This window comes from Calonectris borealis, chromosome 16 (assembly GCF_964195595.1).
Source record: "Calonectris borealis chromosome 16, bCalBor7.hap1.2, whole genome shotgun sequence".
NCBI lineage: Eukaryota > Metazoa > Chordata > Aves > Procellariiformes > Procellariidae > Calonectris > Calonectris borealis.
Window position 1 is genome coordinate 9,962,819 of NC_134327.1, and position 24,670 is coordinate 9,987,488.

A 24,670-nucleotide genomic window follows, 5' to 3' on the forward strand; every position below is an offset into this window, starting at 1 on the left:
GGCGCCGCGGCGGGCGCGTCACGGCGCGCGGGGGAGCGGCTGCGGAGCAGCGCGGCGGGGGCGGCTTGGGGCTGGCCCGCGCTTGCGGGTGGGAGCAGCGGGCCTTGGGGGAGCGCCGGGACCGGCTTCTGCTGTAAACTCCCGGGAAAGGGGCTCTGCAGGCAGAGCCCATCCCTCCGGCCAGCCTGCTGCGCAGAGGGCAGTAATTACAGCCAGAGGTGGGAAAAACAGCGGTTGCCTGAAATTACGTTTACTCGTGATGCACCAGTAAATGTCGTGCCTGAGGTGTAAGGAAGGAGACGGCCTTTACTGCCACAACTTGAGGCAGTGTAGTAGTAGCATAGTAGCAGTCCTTCCCAGGACACCAAAGGTGCTGCTTAACATTTATTGCAGGTCACCACTGTGACTTGCCCTGCTACAAAATGATAACTGCCCTTTGAAAGTGCTTGCTTATAAATCCCAGGTTTTGCCGTCACATGCCACGTTATTCTGAAGTGAGTCAGAAAATCTAACAAGATAGGCAAGAACTTCCATGCCTGTCTATTCAAATGACCAAACACGAAAGAGATCTGCAAACAAAAAGTATCTCAGATCTTTGTGTATCTCAAAGGCCCAGCAAAGGAGGGTGGAAAAGCAGTCGTCTTTCATTTCAGGCCTTTTGCAAAGGGAACTGGCAGATCCATTGTGACCCCAGCCTGAGGAGTTTCTAGTTGCTGGTTAAAGACAATATGTCTGCCTTGCTCTTGTTTTGTGGGCTGTAGGTTCAGGTGGTTTTGTTGTGCAGGAGGTTGTGGTTCGGAGGATTGATGTACATATTAAATTCTCTAGAATGATGTCTGTGTGAGGCAAAACCATCCTGTCTGGGTTGTTTCCTTCTGAACCCTGGGGACGCTTGACTCACGCTGCTGTGGTTTGGTCCCTTGCGCAGATTGGTGCCTATCTTGACACAGAATTTTTGCTCCCTAGTAGTGTTTTGATCATTGTAGTAAAACATCTTTATAAAGACCAAGTACTGTTTAGATCCTAGGAAATTAATTTTGCAAGATTTGTAGCAGTTGTGACTCTCATACATTTGACATGCATTCAATCCAGGTGCCATTTTAAGCAGGTGGAAACAAGACTTCCGTTGTTTTCCATGGGAACTGGATAGCATTTTGGAGCATTTTCTGGGATTTTCTCATACTTTGGATTTTGAACCACAGTCCTGTAATCCTGCAGGATGGCAGCATGAGTGATTGATTATGCAAGGAGTTCGCATGGTAAGTCATTTACAACCAGTACAGTTTTCTTATGCTTATTTTAAGGAGGACCTTACATGTGAAACCAAATGAACACTCTCCATAACACTGGCAGCACGTAACTTTTTTGTGGTCTGTACCCAGCTAACGAGTATGCTGGCTCTGCTATGTCTGTAATTTGATGTAAAAATTAGGAATGAATTGATGCCTTATGAAAACTCTTGCTCACTTTGGGTGTCTGATGCTGAGCCCTGCTTTATTCAGTTGCTGTTGTTGCAATAGAGACTTCCATTCTGTAAGGAGCCAACAAGAGAAAGGTTTTGCAAAAACAAACAGCTAGATGTAAACAAATTTTCATTTTGCCATCATTTTGAACAGTAGATTTGCTGTGTAATCCTGGGGTACTGGGTTAATGTGAACCTCACTGCCAGTCTGTGGCCTGTGAAGGGTGCACCCCGAGTCTTCCCTGAATGGGCCTCCGAGGCCTTGCAAAAGAGAGAGAAAACATCCAGATATCCTTTCCTACTTCTGTCCTTCAGTCTTGTGGTTACTGCGTGATTCGGGAGGAAGGAGTTATCTTCAGTGAACCAGGTCTCATGCGGTTAAGGTTGCTAGCCCTTGTCAGGTCTGGGGATTTCCCTCAGTTTTGCCTGTAATTGTAGCTGTCTGAATACAACCGGCAGTGTACCACGACAAAGCCATGGTTTGTGTTGAAAATGTGACTGGGACACATCCCTGACCTAGGCAAGGCTAGAGCACTCCGAAATTAACTTTGCGAGTTTTTAAATCTCTTGTTATTACGAAAGACTTTGCTCTGTCCAAAGCATAGTCAAGATACTTTAAATCATGTTTCACTGTTTTGCAGCCGTTGTCCTAACACAGTTGGAAATGGCTTGTATGGGTAGCTTCCCTACTGTCAGCTCTTCCACGCTTTCCCAAATCTCACTTCTTTAAAGGGGGGATTTTTTCCTTGTCACTTGACGTTCATTTTAGGGAAGTATCTTTCCCCTAATGAGGAAGTATTGCGTTGCATTTGTGCTTTCAGATTTTTCTTTCAAAAACCTCATGTAATATTTATACCGCTACAGTTACAGTAAGCAAAAGCTTTCCTCAGAGTAGGAGCGGTCTTTAAATGTCACTGCAAACCGTGAGAGGTGCCCCTTCCAGATGAGTCAGGGACTGCAAACCCGAGGGAGGAGACAGAAAGCAAGAGGGCAGGGATCCTCTCACCATCACGTGATGCTGGCACTGGCTTGGATTTTGGGTTGTGTAATTTGCATCCCTATCCGTTTCAAGAATTTGTTTCATTTTGAGGCAAATTGTTTAATCTCTTTCCTTTTTTATGTTTTTTTTTCCCCCTTCCTATGAAATGGGGCTAAACCTTCCCTACTGCACAGGGCTGCTCTCATGAGAGTGTTTGCTGTGGCGATAGGGCCCTTATTGGTACCTGTAGTGAAGGACAAACCTATGCGTATTTCAAAACCAAAAGATTTTGTGAATGAGGCAGCTCAAGGGTTGAAGGTGTGGAGGGAAGAGGCCAGAGTTTTAATTGTGATAAAAGACATTTAAGATCCTTTCAACATCTGGCCTGAGCTGTCCAGCTGTTGAGAACTTGGATTTCAGAAGCAGCCGAGACCGGTAAAAGCGCTGTTGAACTCGTCTCTTTAGTTTGCTGCACAGGAGAAAGCGGCATCCCCCTTGCCTTCCGCTTCCTTTCTTTAGTGTTTCTTCAACTTTAGTGTTTCTTCGAACCATGTGGGTTTTCTTCTGCTTTTTCCTCAATCTCTTTTCACCACCTTTCCCTCTTTTTACAACATTTCCATTCCATGCCACCACGCCCAGAGCTCGTTTTTTTCCTTTAGCACTCAAGTGCAGCTCTTCCCAGTGGGGACATAGGAGTTTGCAGAAGTGGCTGCAGAACACAGCACTGTTTCCTGCTGATTTTTGCTTTTTCCTCAGACTGGGGGTTCTGTGTAAATGCAAACACACAGAATATACATATACACACACGCAGACACACAGTCCCATTCCCTCAACCTTTCCGTCTTCCCAGAGCTCAGCTGAAGTCCTTTGGCTACTGTATGATTCACCGTGGCTCTTGGTGTTGTCACAGGTGAAGAATTGTAACCCTCCGCACCCCTCTCTCTGTCAACGCTCTCGGGGTCTCCCCGCGTTGAGCAGGCCCTGCAGCTGGGGTGTCAGCTGGGACCCGTGGCGGGGCTCGCCCTCGTCCTGTTCAGGCCGCCAGTTTCCAGCAGGGATTGCATTTCGGGAGAGGAGCACTTGAAGGAGAGCGATGCTAAAAAGGGTCTCAGCGAGCATGTTAGAAATCCATCATCGGCTTAATTAAGAAATAACCCGCAGGCCCGGTGACGCGCGGTAGCGTGCAGCAGCCTGTCCCGCTGGCGGCCGCTCCCGCCTCAACGCACAGGCGGCAGGAGGAGCAAGCACCCTCCCAGCGAGGGCAGCGCGTTCGCAGCCCTGCTGCAGTCATACGATCGGGAGGAGAAGCGGGAAGGAGAGGCGGCTGTCGGGGTACCGCCGGCGGCTCCGGGCGACGGGGTGCCGGGCGGGGGGCGGCGCGGCCCCTTTAAGGCCGAGGGTTTCCTGCGCCTCTCGGCGAGTCAGCCCGCGCCGCTGGGGAGCGGCGTCACGTGGGGCGCAGTCTTGTGACCGGCCGCGAGCGCCGCAGCCGGGGCCGTCCGCACGGTGCGGGGCGCTCGGGGAGGGGCCGCCCGCGCGCCAGGGGCCGCTCAGCCGCTCCCCCGCCGCCGGTCCCTCGCGCCCGGCCCCGAATGCGTGGGGCGCTGCCGCCGGGGCTCTCGCGCCGCCGCTGAGCTCCGGCGCCCCCGGGCGGGGCGGAGGGGCGGCGCCCGCCAAGTTGGGCGCTGAGGCGAGGGCGCCGCTTCCTCTTCGCCCGCCCGCCGCTCCGCTCCGCTCGGCTCCGCGGGCAGGCAGCGCCGCCGCCCCCCAGCATGGACAACAAGCCCCTGCTGCAGGAGCGGCCCCCCGCCTACAGCCCCTCCGCCCAGGGCGCGGGCTACGACTACGGGCAGAGCAACTACGGCGCCATCCCCGCCCCGCAGCCCGGCTTCCAGCCGCCCCCGCCCTACCCCTACCCGGGCGCCGCGGCTGCCGCAGGTGGGTCTGAGGCGGCGGGGGCGGGCTGGCCGCCAGCTGAGGGGGTCGGGGGGGGCGCGGGGTCCCCGGCGTGTAGAGGAGAGCTTGCGCCCCGCTCCCCCCCTCGCTGGGACGGGGGGCGGCTCTGGAGAGGTTCACTCCCGGTGACCGGAGCGGGGGCAGCGCCGGTGGTGCTCCGGGGGCCGCAGACCGGCCGCGGGCTGTGGAGAAGGGCCGTGGCCTGCGCCGTGGGGGGGCTGCCCGGCAGGAGCGAGGAGAGCGGGGAAACTCCTGAGCCTCCCGTGCGTGGGGCTTCCCTGTCAGCAGCGAGGCGGTTGGATCGTCGCAGTTTTCACGCTTAAAACCAGCGCAGGGAGGAGGGCGTGCGGGGGATCCCGGTGTAAAGCGCCACCTCCCTTTCCCCTCCTTCCCTAGGTGCCTCTAGGTAACGTCGTGTTTGTGTTTTGCCCTCCCCAAAATACCGACTGAGTTTGCATGCATCCCTCAGATGTGTGGGTTTTCCGCCTCAAAACAATGGCAAAGAGGCACAGCTGTGCTAGCAGTAAAACAGACCCCAAACTTGCACTTTTCTTTGCATGCACTTCACTGTACTCTGGTTAATGTTTGTTTTTTCTGATACACTTCAGTAGTCTTGGAGAGACTTAAGCAGGTGAGTTGATACAGTACTTCTGTTAACTGAATTAATACTAACCTCCATCAAAGAAGGAAGTAGTCTTTCAGGAAAGGCTCTGTAGTGTTAAGGGAATGCTTCAAAAGTTACAAAAAATACACTGAATGCAGCAGACACAGACCTTGGTCATCAAACATTGGGTTGAATCTTGAGGCCATAGATTGATTTCCTGCTAATAACTTGGAGCTTATTTTCCTATAATACAAATATTACTGATTATTTTAAGTTTAAGCAGTGAGGTTGGTCGGCTTCACAGATGCATAACTTGATTCAAGAAAATCTGGGAACTGTGCCCTGGGAGAGAAGCTCAAAATGGATTGTACCTGGGCAAAGTGTACCTTGACTGTATGATTACACTGCATACATCTAACTATCCCTTTAAAAAGCATTTTTTTTTTTTTAATTTTTAAGGTTAATGCAGTAGTTAAGGGCTTGTATTTTCTAACTACAGCTGTTAAAATGCCACATTCACTAGCTAACATGGGTTTTCTGAAAGTTGGGGTTTTTTTTCTGTGCTATGCAACCTGCTTCCTTTCCACTTGCATCCTATCGCTCCTACCTCTTTCTCCAATTAGAAACTTAATATATGGTTGTTAAGTTGGAAACCAGAGGAAGATTTATTCTGTTTCAACTAGTTTGTCCGCTGGAGTGGGACATACCTGATATATAACGTCCAAAAGTGAAAGCTGTGATCATTGTTTGTTTAAACTGTTTTTCCATGGTGCTCAAACAGTGTTGAAACAAATTCTCAAAGTTAATTATTACCTCAGTGTCCTTTTTAGATGGTTAAATTGTGCTAGATACTTGGGTTTATGAAGTGGCTTTGCTATTAGATGTGTTGAGTAGTGTGTTCCAACTGTGATTTTAATAGAGCTTCTTAAAGTGCTCAATCAAGACTACATTTCTATTTATTTTTTTCCATGTTCTGTTTCCATACTTTTTAATTATTATCATTGTTCTTTGTGCCTTACGTGCGGTGATTGAGGTTTTTTCTTATTTTAGGGTATGCTGTTCCCCCACCGGCACCACAGCCAAACTATTCGAGCACGTACACCATTATTCAACAGCCTGCTACCACCACTTCTGTAGTAGTAGTTGGTGGCTGTCCTGCCTGCAGGTAAAATAACTCTCTAGTTGAGCAATAAACTCGGTCTTGGGTTTTATTTTTTTAAATTACAGGTATCTGTATAGTTCCTTGGTTTTCAATAGTTTCTCTTTGTGTGTGTGCATTAGAATTTAATTCATTGAAAAAGCACTAAAATTTAGCAGTGGAGGGCTTTAATTTGTGTAGTATGAGCTTGTTGTAATGGGCTCATGACAACCGCTATGAATCTGTTCTTTATGATGGGGGAAGATTTGTAAGTGGTATTTTTAATGAAAAGGCAGTTCAGTAAAGGGTCGGTTCTTGGGGGAGAGATTACAGGAAGTCCCTTCTGATGTGTTTATGCTCAGTGATAGTGAGTGGCATGATTTTATTGTGAAATTTTTTGTAATCTTTAACCATAGTCACTTCTGGTTATCTGGCAGTTCTGTGGAACAGCTTCCGCTTCTGTGGTGTGTGTCCCCATTCCCAACATCCAGGCTGTGCAAAACCAGGCAGGGTGATTGTCCGTATTGGTTGAAAACATCAGTATCTTAAGGTTTTAAAAGATCTCTTACTTTAAAAGTCCTTTTACTGCAGAGGAACAGGGAGATTAATAGATTTGATTCAAAGTGTTAATCTGATGAAGTGGTGAAAACCAGGGAAAGTGGTATCAGCTATTAGTTGGAGTTGCAACAAAAGAACAACTTCCCCGTTGGAGATCAACAGCCATAGAAAAAGGGAAGGAGGCACTCTGTTTCCACATTAGTGCTGTAAGTCAGCTGTAGTCCCTTTGCACTTCTCTGTTCTTCTCGTCCCAGGGTATTAACTACAGGGGGAGGGCAGCCAGATTGCTGCTGGTGCAGTTCAGACACTGGTGCGCCTGGCCAGCTCTGACTCAAATGCAGAATCATTCCCCTTCTGTTAAAATGTATGGGAGTTACTCTTGTGGCATCTTGCAAAGAGGCACTTAATATTCTGCAGGTCTGAGCCCTTGCTTATCCATTTCAAAATGTGTAGGAAACAGACTTGCTAGAATAGCTGAAATGATACCAGGTTTCAGTGTGATGAATGAGAGAGAGATTGTCATAGTGGCAGAGGCTATCCCCCGGATGCCTTTTGGTTTTGTTAGAATTGATGTTTGTCTGAGAGTCAGTACCTGCCTTCAAAGGTGGATTTAAATAAGAAGTATCTTGTGGTGCTATGTAAAAACAGGTGCCTGCTGAAATGCCACTGAGCTGAGGCTGAAAAACCTGTATCAGCTAGAGCTATTGATCTAGAAGTTACATGTTTTAAACAGTGAGGGAAAGTAACTACTGAGCTGTTCAGAGGATGTGGTAGATCCTGCCACCTGAATAATCACATTAAAATGCTTATGCTCTAGCTCAGCCTGAAGACAGGAACGATGTTATGGTAAAAAGCAGGCAGTGTGTTTACACAGTCTGGCTCTAAACCCAATAAATCTCAAAACGTTTTACTATGGAAGTGGTCTTTGCAATAACTTAAGATTGGTAGACTCTTGCTGCTATTATTAGGATTTTTTTTTTTCTTTTTTCTGGAAGTTATCCTGGCATGTTCTAGGAGACACCTCTGAAAAAATAATTTGCACGTATAATATCTCACTTTAGCCAAATTTGGGAAAATGAGCTATCTTTTGCAAGGTGTTTTTAAGTGACCTCACTTGGATAGTTTTGTTAAGTCATCAGACTTGCTCTGCTGGAGGTACCCAGTGCTCTGTATGTTGTGGACTCTTTCCTAGAGCAAAATACCCTCCACAAACCTTGTTGACTCTTGGATCCTCAGGTTTTGTTTTGGGCTGTGAAAAAAAAAAAGTTATGAGGAGAACTGTGACACGTTGATTATTATGAGGCATAATACTGCGCTGCTTAAACTGTAGGACTCTTCTCAGCACTTTGGAAATACTCTTGATCAGGGAATCCCAAGGATGAGTAACTGTGTCTAGTAATGGTGTATCATAGTCATCTTCGCAGTATCACTATGTTTTTTTCCTAATTGTCTTTAGAGGAAGAGTCAAAGTCTCAGGGTAGGAGGGAAAAATCTCAAGATTGTTTGTCTTTTGACTAGTTAAGGAATTGATAGTCTGGCATTTCAAGAGAAAGGACAGGGAGCTCATAATCCTCTTTGACTTCTCACGACCTTAAACATAGTTCTAGTTTACTTCCTTGGCCTGGAAACTTATTTTATGAAGAATGTAACATGTAGCTACACTCTGAATACAACACTGAACAGCAAAGTTGTTGAAAGGGCACTGATAAACATAAAAAGCTATTAATGGTACATAAAAAACTTTGTTATTAAACTGCTAAGTCAGCTGTCCTGTTACTCTTCTGATTTGATGCTGTGCATGATCATTAAGAGAAGTCCATCTGCTTTAGATCATGAGGAAAGAGCCTTGCTTGTGGCAATGGAATAATGTAACTGAAAGCCCCTCAAGAGGATTTCTACCATCAGAAATACAAACCAGTCTTTTGCACTATGGCATGTATAAATGTTGCTGATTGAAATCAAGACCATTTCCAACTTAAAATATATGATGTTGAGGAGAAATATGCAGTATTGGTCTGTTATATTTTGGTAGAAGTCTATTTTATTGCAGTCACGAATTATCTTGGGATTAATAAGCTAGCTACAGTACAGTCGATCTTTAAGCTTGATTTACAGTATAAAGTCATAAAAAGTATGAAGTATCTTCAAAAGTAGCTTCTCTACAAGTAGGTAGTATGCCCCTGGTCACTATGTAATTGCATTTTTTTCCTTATATCTCTGAAGCATTGCTGCATCAGAGGGATGACTCTCCTGTCTTGCAAGCTGTACCTCTTGCTTAGAGTTATTCATTAGTCAAATCATCTTCATTCATCATTGGTCAGTGTTGCTTTCTAATTACAGACTTCAGTATTAATGTATGTTCCATCTTTCCTTGCATTATTAAAATCTGTTGGGTGGTTGTAGTCCTATTGTCTTAGTGTGAGTCCTTCTCCCAACCCTCATGTACAAAGAATTAAGCTGAGTTGCAGAATATGGTCAGCTTTATTGCTTGTAGTTGACATCTAAGGATTGGCCAAGTCCTGCTTTTAAACTATTTTATGTTCCCAAGTACAGATTAAGTCATTACAGCCACTAACTTTAGAGATGCAGCTGTGTAATTATCTTTTTAGCTTGGAGAATGCAGTCTGGCTGCTTCTCTTGTGGTCACTTTCATTTTCTTTTTCTCCATTTTGCGTTGTTGGGTAGAACAAACTGCAAAGGAATGTTTGCTTTCCTATTAACAGAAGAAAGATCCCTTTAAAAATTGTGAAAACATTCTCTTGATGTGATGTTTGCAAAAGCTGGTTCTTTCAAAATCTGGGGCAGAGCCTGTGATGGGCCCTGTTGGGTTTTTATTTTCCTGTTTAACAAGTATTCAGTTGTTTGGAAGAAAGAGGGAGGGAAAGGACATAAAGCCGCTGCATTGTGGCAGCTTTCTCTTCTGACAATTACAAAACATCTGCTTGAGAAGTATTGTAGTGGGTCCCAAATTATAACAACACTGAAGCTTCTTCCAGGATTGGAGAATGAGACAAGTTTGATTAAAGCTGTATTTATTCTCAGATCTCTTAACAGCCTTTCCCTGCCACAGTGTTTGGTGTTTTGTTTTGGTTTTTTTTTGACTTGACAAAGTAGCAAGTTCTCAAGTTTTGGTTGAAATTTTGTTTTTTTCAATTAAGTGCATCTCTCCTGAGAGAATAGACTCCCCGAAAATTGTGCTTAGGTGATAAAGTCCCTCAAAATTTCAGTCTTCTGGTTTTTCTTCAATTCTTTCAATCGCAAACACTGTGTGCGGTTTGATAGAAGGCCATTCAGGATATAGGTTTTCTATAGTTATTCACAACAACTATATTTAAACCTTATGTAATTATTCTTAATAGAATTTCATAATGTGTACTGGTTAAATATGCAAGAAATGTAAAAAAAAAAAACACAAAACAAACAAAAAACAAACCAAAAAACCTAGCTATTTAGAGAGCATGTATGATACTCTGAGGAAAACCTGTGGATTTTCAGTTTCTAACAGCAGGCTGACATGCTAGAGATCCTTTTGAATCTTGTGAGTGAAGCCAACTTTGAAATACCTTTTCAAGAGTGCTATAAAGAGGAATAGCTGTAATAGTGCAGCAGCTCCTGACACTAGTTTTTGTCACAAAGATGATTAGCCTGTGTTGGGAATCAGCGTAGCTCCTTTATACTACAGTTTGCAGCTTTTTGTAAACGTACGCTGTTCAGGCAGACTGGCCCGTTCATCCCTGCTGTGCTGTAATTTGGTGGCTGGAGCAGTTAGGGCATGAAATTCAGCAATGACTTATGCACATGATTGCAAAGAAGAAAGCCTTGATACAGCAGACTTGAGCAGATGCCATGAGTCTGCCATTTGGAATTACTGACTAGGATAGCTGTAACTTTTTTCCCCCCAGCCTAACAGCAGAGGCACGCAGCTGCTTAGCAGGAAGTCTGTTACCTAAGCCCAGAGGGAGGAGGAGGAAGGCCTGTTAATAGGGTCCCAAGTGAGAACAGCATAGCTCTTGCTGTTTCTGAGGATTTTTGTTCTACTGCTCTGAACTGATTTGTGGACAATAATCAAACCACATTTTTCTAATAAATGAGACTTTATGTGATTAAGATACAGCAGGAATGTATCCCCTAATGGGACCGTATAAAAATGATAATCTGGTCCCTAACGACCAGTCTGTAACTGGGCCTGAGTTGATAGCTTTTTTTTTTTAATTAGTGTCACCATTTGTCTTGGTGTCTGTATTCTGGTAACTAGGATTTCTTTGTAGCAATGAGTTGTTCTGGGTGAGAGGAGGAAACTGGTCTTGGTTGTTGGTAACCAGAGGTGATACTGATTTGGCTGTGTATGCAGACGTGTGAGGAAAAAACACGCCAGGTCTCAGTGTAGTTCATCATGGATAGATGTCCACCATCTACAGAGAATTTTAGCTGGCATGCTTAGCCTCATTTGTGAGGCTAGGCTGTTGGTGCGAAGCCATGAAGCTTGTCTCTTAATTAGTGTGTTCTCAGAACTGGAATTAAAGCAGTGGTGCTAGTGCATTAGAGAAAGCTGGTGATTTGTAGGCATTTCAAGAAAGACAACGGCTAGATACAGGGTGTTCCCATTGCCAGAATTTCTCTGGCTCTGCAGCCAGCCCTCTGTATAGGAAGTGGGGCCTAAAGCATAAGGAAGTTCAGATGAATCTGCAAATACTGTGGTGTCTCTTACTTGAAGGTGACTTTTAAGGATAATTGCATTTACATATATGTACAGTGTTGAGTAGGGCAAGCCAGTGGCTATGTGTAGGTTTGGGCTCCTTTCTGTGAATACCTATCAACAACCAATATGCCTTCAAGCTGAGGGTAGAGGAGCTGGCACCTCTCTTCATGGAAATAAAACTGTAAACATCCCGTGCTTACTCAGTAGTTGCATATATAATTGTCAATTCTTTTTCTTCTGCTGCTTGCAGGTACAATTTTAAACATGCTTAACCTAGCTGCTGCATTAGCTAGGACAGACATAAAGAAAAGCTATCTGTGTTGGTTTTTATGTTCAAAATTACAAATTTAGTGTGCTGCTTCCAAAGTCCATGCTTGTCACTGGTCTGATGTTTCCACTGAAATCTAAAGTTAGAGACTCAACCAACCTCAGTGGCAGGAGAGATGGGATACTGATCTGAAAATTCCACTTGCTTGATCAGTGAGGGAGTATCTGTGTAGACGACAGCAGTCGTCTTAAGTACAGTTTCTTTTCAGGTTTTGCAAAGCTTGTTGTACAACCAAACTGTCTCTGATTACCTGGAATGACCCTTCAACTTTATTTGTAAGGGATGAAAAATGCTCATAAGCACACATTTAAGTATTGTGATGTAGTGTTAAGTCTAAAAATGCACATGTTGAATTGTACTGATGCTGTGTCTGCAGATCTCACTATTGGCCCTCTGATCCTGAGCATTTGACTTAAGATAGTAATGTTTTAAGACTTATTTTCAAGAAGGGGGTTGTTTGAAAAGTAATTTGGTTTTAAATACTTGTCAGTGGGAATAATTGACCTTACTTCATGGGGTTGGCAGCTGCAGTTATAGCTTAAGTCCAAGATGCTGCTTGCAGTATAAATAAACCTTTCCACTTTATTTTTAGATTGGGAGTGGTGCAGTTATAATCAGCTTTTGTGTGGTTTATGCTGTAGAACAAAATTTATGTTTGGTTATATTAGTGAATCTACAGTTTGAATATGGAGTCTCTCATTACTCTGCAGCTCAGGTAAATTACACAAGCAAAAACTAAAATACTCATTCTCTGTTATAAAAAGTTTTTTTTTTTCCCCTCCTTCTAAATTTAGTTACTGGCTAAGCAGTGATTGGATAAGTGTTCATCTAAAATTAGATGGTGACACAAATCAACAGAAGCCAGAAAGTGTTTGTGTAGCTAATGCTGTAGTAGTAATCCCACTGCTATAGATGTGATAGGAACTGGCTCTGAAATAACAGGTACGTTGTGGTGGAGGTCAAGCAGATACAGTTCTGGTAAGCTTTCTAAATGAGCGTCACTTGTAGCTGACTTGGTCTGCTGCTTGGTGTACTGTCCCTGGTCTTCCTCTGTTGCTGACCCAGCAGTGCTTCCTGTGGCTTGCTTTGTCCCTCGCTGGTCCTTTTCCCTGGGTCTGGTGTTGAATATGGATGGTTATTTTTTTTTTCCTTTTTTTTTTTTCACTTTTCTGTGTTTGTTGTTTGTTGTGTTTTTTTTTTTTTTTCCAATTGGCATTTTGCGTTATCACAAAACACTTCCTGAATAACTCTGTTTAAGGGGAAGGGAGTTTAAAATAAATTCTGTTTAAAGTGTCAGGGACATCTGCTGACCAATAGACTTGGGCCTTGCAAGCTGATTAAGAACGCTGATTGTAACGGGTTAGACAGCAGTCATCTATGCTTGGGTTTGCAGCTACTCGGGGCTGACCAGAAGTACCCTGACTGATCCCTCTCTAATGTTTAATTAGTGTGTTTATTCTTTAAAGTCAGATCAAAATTAGGCTGCTTATACTCTTAACATAACACACTGGCTTACTTGTCACAAAGGTAGACTTCAGGGCAGGAACTGAATATGGAATTATTAAGAGACAAGGAGAAGATCTCAAAACACTAGCAAAGCCTGCAGAAAGGGAATGATCAATGTGTGTGAATGAAAAAGATGGCATTAGCGTAATAGCAAAACAAGGCAGGAAATACAATAGCCTTAACGTGCTGTGTACTGCACTTAGTATGTATTTTTCAAAGTAATGTTATTTTTGGTGTCATTGAAATGCCTGGAAAGGGGACTTTGCCTTTCTTGGATGGATCTGTAGTACTGCAAACTGCCTAAATCTTTAATTACTCAGAAATGTCTAGATTGTGTCTGAGCCTCTTGGTACATATAATGTAATACTGGGTTAACCTGTGGAGGGGAGAGGGCTCACCTCCTGAGTTTCTACTGCTGATTTTTATTTGGTCTGAGGGTGCTCAGCATCTCATGCATTTCCACAAGTACAAATTGCCATATTCAACCTCTGCATCCAGGCTTGCCATTTTTGATTGAATGCTAGTGTCCTTTCTATCGCTGTATCTGTAACCAGTCTGGCTACCTAAACAGTTTTGAATCACTTTGCATTTCAGTCCTATTAGCAGATTCTTCCCAGGAGATGGCACTTGTAGTAGCACATCTTTTCCCTGGTGAATGAAGTCGTCGGGCTGAGAGCCTTGTTTACTGACTCCATTCTTTAATTGCAGTCTAATTTTGAGGGTCACTTGCAATGTAATTTTACAGTTTTAGTGTCCAGATGTACCCTAGGCAAAGAGGTTGTACAGCAAAGAAATTATGCTAAAGCTTTCTTGTTAGCCTTAGGCCATGCTGCATACCACCTCCACCTCCAATAATATGCTCAGGTAGGACAGCTAGTTGGAAGTCTCTGAAAGCAAGTGTTAATTCAACTCTGCTTTAAAAGTCAGTCTAATAAGAGCATCTCTGCTTAGGTTAGTATGCTCTGAACTTGACTTAGCAAGCAAATTTTGACATTTCCTGGCACAGGCTAGCTGGTTTGGGATTAGGACTTGAAAGTAGCAAGGGTAAGTTGATGGAAGCTACGTTTCCTCTACTATTTTTCTTTCCTTTTGAGTCTCATTAATCCACTTCTTTTTTTTTTTTTTTTTTAATGAGGACCAAAGCTGTATACAGTGGTCTGGATGAAGCATTAATAATCCAGAGTATATGGGAAAGTTTACTTCATGATATGCCCCTGTATGACATTTGCCTTTTTTCTAATAGTGACAGGGACTGCTGTTCTGTTCATAATTTTTCAATAACTCCTTCCATATTTCTTTCCCCCGCAGTACTATCCCCTCTGACTGTTTTCCTCATTGGTATTTCACTTTGCTGGGGAATGCTCTGTGGTGAGAGGGGAAGGGAAGCAGACACCGCTCCCATGGGCTGATGGGGATCCTGAGCTAAAGTTCTTTGTAGCGGAACACTAGACACAGAAGAAATATTAACCAAATATCAAGCAAATCTAGTGCCTGTAGTTTCTCCGAGTGCTGTTTGCTGAGGTGATGCAGGGCAAGTGCTGTGAGTCAGTGACTAATGTGCCAAGACAAGGATGAGTTTCTGCTTTGCAGCAGAAATGGCCTGGCTCCTTCTTGTCTGCTGGCATATAGTGTAATTTGTCAGCACTTTCACTGTAGAGGTAGAAATGCGTTGCATGCCAGGTGGGGGGTGCATGACGCCTTTCCCTCTGACCCTCATAAACCCACTGGACATACTTGTCATCAAGCCAGCAGAAGTGTAAAGGCTAGTTGATGGCACACAAAACTGTGTTCATCAGTCCCACAAGAAACGTCTGTGGTATCAGCTGGACAGATGTAGGTGTTGCCAAACCTGATCTACAGAAGAGAGCTCCGGTAAACTGTGTCACAAAGACAATCAGTAGAAGCTTGCTCTTGCTGCTGCTGAGTGTGTCTGTAGTTGATGGTCAGTATTAAAACTTACTGTAGTTAATTGTATTGTATAGTATTGTAGTAGAAGTACCAGAAATGAAAGTGGGATTCTGTGTGTTAAATCGGCAACATTCTAAGTCAGCAACGCATTGTGGCAAGAATTAGTAATTTGAATCAAATACAAAACCCCAGTAGGTAAGCTGGACCAACTGTCTGGTATGGCAGTCTGTTTGTTTAGGTCTCGTCAGTGGAGGCTGTCATCCTTTTGGAGAAGATGTAAAATCTATTTATAAAGAAAAAAGTTCCACTGTTATGTTATGCTTGATCCCTTAGACATCGCTGTTGCTTCAGTTGGAGAATAAGGTACTACTGCTACCGCAACTATTGTACGAAGTACTCAGTAAATGTTAGGTTTTTTTAGTACTTCTAGTATTAACAATAGTATCTGTGGGTGACACGCCAGAACCATTGTCCTTTACAACATGTGCTGACTATCAAAGTGCTGAATATGGCAATTCCATCCTGGAAAAAGGTGGTTTTATGGATTTGGGCAGTATCACGGATACTTATAAAGTTTTATTTTAGGCCAGTGTTGATATCCAGATTTGTGATTTGGGGATAGAGGTATGGGAATAGGAGCTAAAAGGGACTGGAGAGAGTGGTGAAACTTTTTCCATGTTTGAGGAGGCTTTCCTGAAGTGCTCTGGAGCCATGGGAAAAAGGTGGTACCTACACCACTGAAACTAACTCTACAAAATGTATTCCAGCTCTGGGAAAAATGGTAGGATCTGAAGTCCTGGAGAGTTTGTCATAGAAGCAGAACACTTCTGCAGACCCGATCTGTCATTGTTGTTATCTCTCTGGACACAGAGATGTCAGTGTTCCAGAGTAATCTTACATTGTTGTGGCAAAATAAAGCGCTTGCACTGATAGATGGAGCTCTGGTAGTGCGCATGCCTGACTTGCAAGGAACAGAGGGGCAATGCTATGCTGAGTTTGTAGGAGTAGCCACAATGAACAGCACAGGCTACAGAAGTCTGAGCTTTGGGACACTTGTGTGCTGAGACTAGAATCTGTATGGTGATTTGAGCATTAGCCTACATCTTTTAACTTGTTGCCTTAAAGGAGTGTTATTTGAGGATGTAAGATGAAGATATATATGAGGATATAGATGAAACTAAAACTACTTCTGGGATCAACTGTACCCTGACGATACCTTTATACCAAATATAAAGTCGACTTCTATCACAAGAACTCTGTAAACAGAAATAAAGTTCATCAAAAGGAGGGGACTGATGTTGGAAGCTTAAGCTGAATGTGAAGTTGCGTAAGCGGCAGAATATCAATAATACTTTGAAAAGCCTTTGGCTTCTCATGGTGGCTGAGGGGAAGGGGAGTGGTTCTTCGTTTAATCAAGTTACAATGTTTTAGCCCATTGCAGTAAGGAAAATGGTCTCTGAGCCTGCATCTTCCTTCCTTTGCTCTATTTACGTGTACAATAGGTTGTCTGTGACTGCTCTGTAGGGAAACGTGTTGGCCTTGGCATCTTGCTTGTAGCATGTATTTCAAGGTCACTTAGCTCTGTTTCTGTTGACTTTCATTGTACCAGGGAATCTAAGAGGACGCATCTTGTTCAAGTGTTATACTAAATAGTCAAAATTTGGAGTTCAGCAAAGCTGCTCAAATTTCTTAAGTCTGAATACTCAGGCTTCACTGTCTGTCTTCATTTAGGGGGATGTTTAGATACAGCCTTTCAGAAAGAAGTCAGGGACTGAAATTCAGGTACATTTCTGCTGTCACAGAACTGTGCTGAAACAGAATTTCTCATGTAGGGTGATCATTCAGTTGGGACTCAGCTGGAGCCAAATGACATCAATAGTAGGTTTCCTACAGTTCTAAAGGGACATCAGTTTTTGGAAGTAGAAACCGGGAACACCAACTGAGGGTTATTTTAATAGTGATGGGTGTTTGGCCTTTGGACTTTTCTAGCTACCAGAAATAAACTTGTTAAACAGCTTATGACAGTAGTGCTGCACCTCTGAGCTGTTCTCGTGACTTAGGAAGTCTGAATGTGAGTAGTTACCAAAGTCTTCTACACACTTATTTAATTGGCACCTTCCACAACAAAGTGCTGACATTTGAAGTGCTCTCTCACTGTAAATCTACCGTTAGAATTTTTTTAAGTCCCTCTCATCCTGCTAAATTTAGAGCCCTAAATGCCCAGCACACCTAGTCCTTTGCATGTTAATGATACTGACTTGCGCTCTCTGAAGAAAGATATGCCAGCACATTTGAGAGAATGTGCTGGCAACTGCAGGAACCAGACATGGCCAAGCTGTGTATTAATTTGAAGTAACAGACTGAAACAAACCTATTTCATCTCGCTGTCGGCAATGGTTTTAACTTGCTTCATAAAAGCATGAGCTGGATGTTTCACGAGAAGCCCTTAACCAGCATTATACAACTTGCTGCCTATTCAAATCTTTCCCTTAGGAAGAAGCTGAGAAAAAGCACCGAATCATCAGATCAAAACATTCAGAAAACAAGGACTATTTTTTTTCTGAAAGAGCTCTAGTGCATGTATACTGTGGGAGACTTGAGGTTGAATGAACTGAGAGGGTTCATACCAGGATAATTGTGGAAACTAGGCAGGCAAAGCATATGACACAAGCGTGACTGCGGCCTGTTATAAAAGACCTAAAAAGCTGAGAAACGGAGTTTTTTGGTATGCAATAACCAGTATAACAACATTGGTGCAGTTAAATCTTTAGTACTGTATTGTTCCAGAAGAGTCAGTAAGTTATTTTAAAAGCAGGCTTCTTTTCATTTTTATGAGAGTAAACTGTAGTGACGCTAAGGTTTAGTTCTAGGAAATGGTATCCTCACCTATACAGAAAAACTTAACCCCAAGAAGGGCTAGCAAGGAATAAAGTTTGATACTTGCTTACAGTCTCTGTCCTGAATATGTGATCTCTTATTCCTACGTAGCTACTTGGCAAGGTTAGTTGAGCTAGGATGCAAGAATACAGGAGAAGAACCATGACTTTCAGATTCTTTAGGGACCAGAGATGGCTGCAGAGGCACAGGCTTTTTCATGTTAAAGTTTTCTAAATTGAGAGTACTGTGACTTGTTCCTTGTATAGCAGGTGCTACATCCGTTGTGTGTTCTTCAGTGTACTTGCATTAACCAATATTTGGACCTGATAGAACTGCTCAGAGGTGTGGTGGGTATGTTTTGTTCCAAGTACCAGTCGTGGATTGCAGTGATAGAGAAATGGTTGCTGCCTGGAACTAAACAGCTAGTTTAAATTAAACCTTTTAGACTTTTTATCCACAGTCTGATCACCTGCAACTTTCCTGGTTTTCTTTAAGTGGTATAATTCAAAACCTTCTGCTGCAAGCTATGAAAATAAAGGCCTTTTAAAAGAAGGAAAAAAAAAAAACAAAACCTCTTTTTACGTGGTGTATTAAAAGGTGTGTTTTTTAGTGACTGCGAGATCACAAAGTGGTAACTTTGGGGCAAACTTGGTGGGTGTCCTTGACTGAGTTTGTTTTCCATTTTTACAGGGTTGGCGTGTTGGAGGACACCTTCACCTGTCTTGGTGTTTTGTGTGCCATTGTGTTCTTTCCAATTGGGATTCTGTTCTGTCTTGCACTGAGGCAGAGAAGATGCCCTAATTGTGGGGCAGCTTTTGGCTAAGGGGATGACCGTGGACGTGCTTACGGAAGCTACAACTGTTAGCATACTCTTTCTAATGTAAATGTCATGTACAATCATTTTATTTGCTTCAGACCTGTTTTGTAAAGTGTGAAGAAATTTAGTCTCTTGCATGTAATTTAAACTTAATCTTTTATGAGCATGTGCATTGCAAAACATGAAAACCCAACTTGTTTTCCATGTTTAGTGGCACCTGTTGAAAACTAAATAAAACTGCTTTTCCTTTTGCAATCCTCAACTTGTGGCTGGATTATTAAGTATGTGACTAATGTGTCTGATAACATGTAGTCTGAAAGTAGAGTTAGTAATCCTAGCTACAAAGAAGGATAAATATTTGCCAGAATCCTTATGATAAAAAAAAGACATAGTTTAGGGCTGTGCTTGTTTAAGCACATCAGATGTTTTTGAGGAAAGTATTGCAAGTGCTGTGTGTGCTACCACTATGCTAATGGACCCTCTAGGCACTAGTAATAACAAACAGTAAGAGCCCTGTTTTAATTAGTGAAGGTTTTGCTTATAGGGACACGCATGACCTCCAAGGGCTGCAGCAGCGGTGTCTTATCTGGTGTTGGCTAGAGCTGGTGTTAGTTCACAGACAACAGTAACTTCTGACTGCAGCAGGGTGCTTTTCTCTAGGAAGAGAGGCTGTGGTGCTGCCATGTATAAGCTGCCCTGAGTAAGATTTTTGCATTTCAGATTATTTAATTCTGATACTGAATTATTGAAAGCTTATACAGTCGAGGTTGACTTGCCTCTAATACACTTTAGAAAATGGGCTCTGGTGTAAGTTACACTTCAGAAAAGTTTGTGTTTCAAAATGGGATAATGGATATTTATGCAAGGTTCCATAGCAAATGAAGTGTCCTTAGGCTTGAACGTGAAAGGCAGCGTGAGAGGAGGAGGGGGAATGAGTGGACTCTACCTCTGCAGCCATCACATGCTCATATACTATTTTTTGATATTAAGTAACTGAAAGGCATTTCACATGACTTGAATTTACTGTTTATAGTTGTAGAAGCAGGCACAACAAAATAAATATCCATGGAATGCTGTAGGAAGCATGTACATATGTAAAGTAGGATGATTTAGAGTAAGGATTAATCACTGGCAGTAGCACAATACAGACTTCATATGGCAGGTGGGAAATATCACCTGAACTGTACAGTGATAAAGCACCCAATGCTGATGCAGAGCAGAGCCAGTTTCTTGCATTCTAGGCTATTTTCTGAAATGATTATTACTGTAGGAAAAGTCTTTGAGACAAGTTAGCTCTGTTGGATTTAGAAAATCTGAGCCTGAGGTAACAAACTGTACAACTCTGTTGTGACTGAAGTTAAAAGCTATTTCACTTAACTCAGATGCTGTACTATGCCAGCATTTATGCCATTGCCAGGCTCCTTAAATGAAAACTTTCAAACTTAATCTGTTTTTCTTTTGTAGAAGGCTGCAGTAATAGAGTAACTTCAAAGGCAGCTTTTTATATTAGCATTTGAGAAAAAAACCATGGCACTGTTTTATTATGACTTTTTATAAGACTAAAGTTGGACAACATGTTTTAAAGAAAAAATTATCATTGAAAAATGTGTTGACAATGTAATATTAGACTTAAAATGGGTTTATGTTAACACTTGAAAATTTGTATCTGAACATTAAGCAAAGCATTACAAATTGTCTATTCTTAAAGGATAAATATTTATTTATAACCTAGGGTGTCTTTCTTAAACAAAATAATATATAATCACTTTATACAGGTAATTCTCTATTCTGGAGTAAGGCAGTTGTTTACATTGTTCTGTTTGGAAAAAAAAAAATTATCTTTTTCTTATTTAGTAAGTGGCATATGCAGGTTTATATTCTAAAACTTACCATTGCAGTTTCCAATAATGAATGCCAAAGATTCAGATTTGTGAGCTATTAGTTACACTGGTTTACTAGCGTCTCCAAACTATCTCCAGTATTTTCACAATTCCTACTACAAAAAAGGCATACTGTAAAATCAAGCCAAAGTGCTCAAACATTAGCCCAAAGCAATTACCTCATTAGAAAGTATAGGTTTTAAAAATAATCAGAAATCCATTCCAGTATGCTTCTATTGTACAGTAATTACATTTAAATAAATTTTTAGAACAAGTTTAGATAGTAATTGTCATTACTGAAAATGGTGTTTATAAGGAGGAAGTACATGTGTATGGCTGTATATTCATCGAATAATTGGTGCTGATCTGTCATTTGTTACTGTTGGTCTGAGTTTCACAGTTGCAAAAGGATTTTCTCCACTGAAAAGAAATGCACAAAGTTACTAGAAGGCTTGCTGCAATACAAAACCAAATTTAAGCCATGCAGTTTCTTCATCCAAGTTGTTTGAAGACTAACTTACGGTTTTAGACTAAAAGATTCTGTGCAACTCTTAGCTTGTTTTAAAAATTCAAGTTAAACTTACATATGAAGACTCACTTTGCAGTGATCCAAAATTTGGGAAGTTAATGCCCAGTTTAATCTGGACTTTTTTTTAAACAGCTCCCAGTCTTCAAAAGTTTTTGGTTTTAACCCTCAAAGACATAGTTTAATTCCTGCTTCCTGACAAACTACTGGAGAAACACTTATTTTTCTGAGAAGGGCCTATGCAATGTGTTTTACCTGATGCCACTCTTGAGAAAAGTGCAACCAATTTCAGCCATGTTTTACCAATGCCTAGGAAAGGTCACAGAGTAATTCAGGAAAAACATCCTTATTTCCCCTCACAATCAATATAATAATATAAGCTAATATAAAAATCAACACAACTAAATTAGTGTAAAAGCTTTAAAAAGCATACCTTAGAAAAGGTGGTTTTATAATGCCATTCATATCAGGTTTCTGTAAAAGAAAAAGATACTTATATAGATTTACAAAAATATGCTACAGGTGATCTCACTATCTTGCTAAGGAAAAGAGACCCTATCATTCAAGCAGCCTAAAATATTTAGCTATTTAGAATAATTATTGTGTAGTTCAGTTGAACAGTGGAGAGGTAGTTGTGGAGGAGAGAATTATCTCAGAACATCAAAATTAGGAAGTTAAAAAATGGTGTTAGCATTAGTTGGTTTGGGTTTTTTTTGTGTGGTATCCATTTCCACCCCCACCCCAGGTTTAAGTTCAGTGATCACCTGATGTCTAGCTGGGCATTTTATAGGTTAAAATAGCAAATGAAATGTCACTGCAACAGCCATCAACCAAAAGAAACAGGACAGAACTACTTGCAGCACAAATATCATACCATACTGTTTCTGTAACATAATTTATAAACTGCTAGTTGTCACAGCAAAATGCCAAAACTAGGCTTGGAGCAGATCTTACAGAGCAAACACAGTCAGTGTATCTTCGTATAACTGTGAAGTCATTAAGTAAAAAAAATCAGCAGCCAGCATAATGACATATTTAAATGTTAAAAGCCTGATGTGAGGGCAGATTTCTGATCAGTATTATGTAGAGTTTTTTTATACAACCTACTGTGTTTAGCTATTGTTGATTTACAGAGTACGAGTTCAGGTACCTCCTGTGACTTTTGTGAGTAGTGGTGGTGGGTAAAAAAAGCAAGACAACAGCTCATGGCATGTACATGTATAATTTGCACTGTTTGTATGGGAGTGATACAAAAGGAGGAATAGTTTTGCATAGCTATTGCTAATATTTCATTATAATGAAACTGTCATGTCTAAGTGTACAATCTGAAAAGACTTGTTTTTATAGCTACAGTTTGCACTGTACTTCTGTGATGAAGTGTACATGGTTCTTGCGAAGTTAAGCTAACCCAAAAGATGGCAGTGTCGCTCTGTCACAGTGCTGCTACAGGATGCAGTGTTTCAGGTGTGACAAAACGGAAAACTGTTGCAAAGTATTACCCTTCGCAAGCCAAAACTACATGGAAGTTTTTTCTAGTTAATTTCTAGTTTTTTCCCCCTCTGACTTTTAGTAATAATCATACTTAAAAATGACATATTTCAAACTGCAAACTAATTGCATTACTTCTAATAGGTGTGAGATAAAGTTCAAAGTGAAAATTTGAATATACGTTCTTGCACGTAGAAGCAGGAATATGCAGTCACCTTTTCTGTAGCAGCTTGACTTGTACTAATCATTCAGTCTATATGACCATTTTGTTTTCAATACTTAAAATTTCACTGCTAAACAGAGGCCTGTAAGCCTTTCCTTTTCAGGTACACCATCGATTGTACACTTGTTCCTAGCTACCATATTCACAATACCATGATGCAGGTGAAGAAATCTCTATTTATTCAGGACCTAATTCAGCAGGGTTCTTAAGCATGTGCTCGACTTGTGATTCTAATGAAATTGCTCATGTACATCAGTCATAAATAGAATTAGACCTTAGAATGAGGCCTAATTAGCCCTTAAAATTAATTAGAATGAACAAATACCTGAATTACGTGCTACTTCTTACTGAACACCAACCCTCATCAAAGCTCCATCAACTACTAAGTCTTTTTGTAGTTGATACTGTTCTGCATAGTACTGTCCTATATAACTCAGCATGAATAATTTAACTTGCAAGAACATTCCTCATCTTTCCTCCTTGAAATCCTGAGCTATTTTCCTGTGTATTCTGAAACAAAAATAAGATGCCTCAATGAATCATTTCCTGCTTCTGCATAAAAGACACTGTAAGTGCACTGTTTTACATGTATTCTCATACAGAATTTACATACAAACCAGCCTGGTACAATGTTGAGCTTATTTCCAAAGCCTTATGGTGGTGTGGGGGTTGGTGATTTGTACGGAAGCGGGAAAGACAAGGAAGCTCTGCAACTTTCCAAAAGAATGAAAGTAAATAGTGACTTCAGAGCAAAAACTTGGATGCAAGTGCAGCGACTCTTCCTTATTTTGTATGGTAACAGGTAAGAAGAATCATGGGGTCACAGTAAAAAGGTAGCTGCTATGAGCTATGGGGTACCTCAACAAGAGTAGTCATTATTTTATACTCAAGAATTCCTAATTTATTTTTTTTATCTTGCTTTCCCTGTGGAAGTTTAGAATCTCAAAAAAGATGTATTTGTTTTCCATTCTTAAGAGGCTATAAGCCCATTCTGGTCTCTAAAGGGAATATACTGTTCTAATTAGAATTCTGTCCTAGTCTGTCAACTAAATGATCTGCCATTCCTTTTGGTTTTTCAGTTCAACAAGGATGTTAGTCCACAAGCCTTAAGTTTATTCCCAAAACCCCTGAACTAATGCCATAGAACAAACAAAACAACCCTTAAGGTGACTACTCTTGAGAACCGGCTGATAACAGTTAGCCATACTAAAGACAGCAGCACAGTACAGTGATACTGAGACAATTTAATGGATTCAATAATTTTAAAGCTCTATAGTAAGTCACGTTTCAGTTGTCACAGGGCAAAGAACTCACTGTACTGCTTGCTTGGCAGCTTCCACAGGCTGATACATCTTTTGACTATTGCGAACATAATTGCATTTGAAGGACATGTTGATCCCATAGGTCTCAACAGCTAGCCATAGGATAAATGAACCAATGTATAAATCTGACATTAGATAATTGTTAAGGCTCATTGCTTCTTTATCCAAAAATGAAAGCCACAAATGTGTCAAAATAAGGATGCTTGTCTTCATAATAATTTTAGAAGTTCCCAGATACTTGATTTGAAAATGACTGAACACTAAAATTTAGACCTTACTTCTTGAGATTCATTTCATGCATTGGAAAAGCTTTATTCCCCATAGAAAAACATTGTCCTAGAAACATAACATCACTGCACAAATTATATACTTCCTACACAACAAGGTTCATTACTGATA

The 24,670-nt window shown here is 41.7% G+C and overlaps 2 protein-coding genes across 2 annotated transcripts in view; one reads left to right on the plus strand and one right to left on the minus strand.

Moving 5' to 3' along the window:
- The first annotated feature begins 3,997 nt into the window (after positions 1-3,997).
- BRI3 (brain protein I3) lies at positions 3,998-19,094 on the plus strand. The gene is made up of 3 exons (XM_075165214.1): positions 3,998-4,379; positions 6,052-6,166; positions 18,706-19,094. Exons 1-3 carry the CDS (start codon positions 4,214-4,216, stop codon positions 18,836-18,838), a joined length of 414 nt encoding a protein of 137 aa, XP_075021315.1. The 5' UTR covers positions 3,998-4,213; the 3' UTR covers positions 18,839-19,094.
- A 1,426-nt stretch (positions 19,095-20,520) lies between these two features.
- BAIAP2L1 (BAR/IMD domain containing adaptor protein 2 like 1) overlaps positions 20,521-24,670 on the minus strand; it is a 44,137-nt gene continuing 39,987 nt past the window's right edge. The window contains exons 13-14 of the mRNA XM_075165213.1: positions 21,672-21,712; positions 20,521-21,132 (exon numbers count right to left, since the gene is read on the minus strand). Coding sequence (XP_075021314.1) covers positions 21,057-21,132; positions 21,672-21,712 — 117 coding nt within the window. The 3' untranslated portion in view covers positions 20,521-21,056. The remainder of the gene's footprint in view (positions 21,133-21,671; positions 21,713-24,670) is intronic.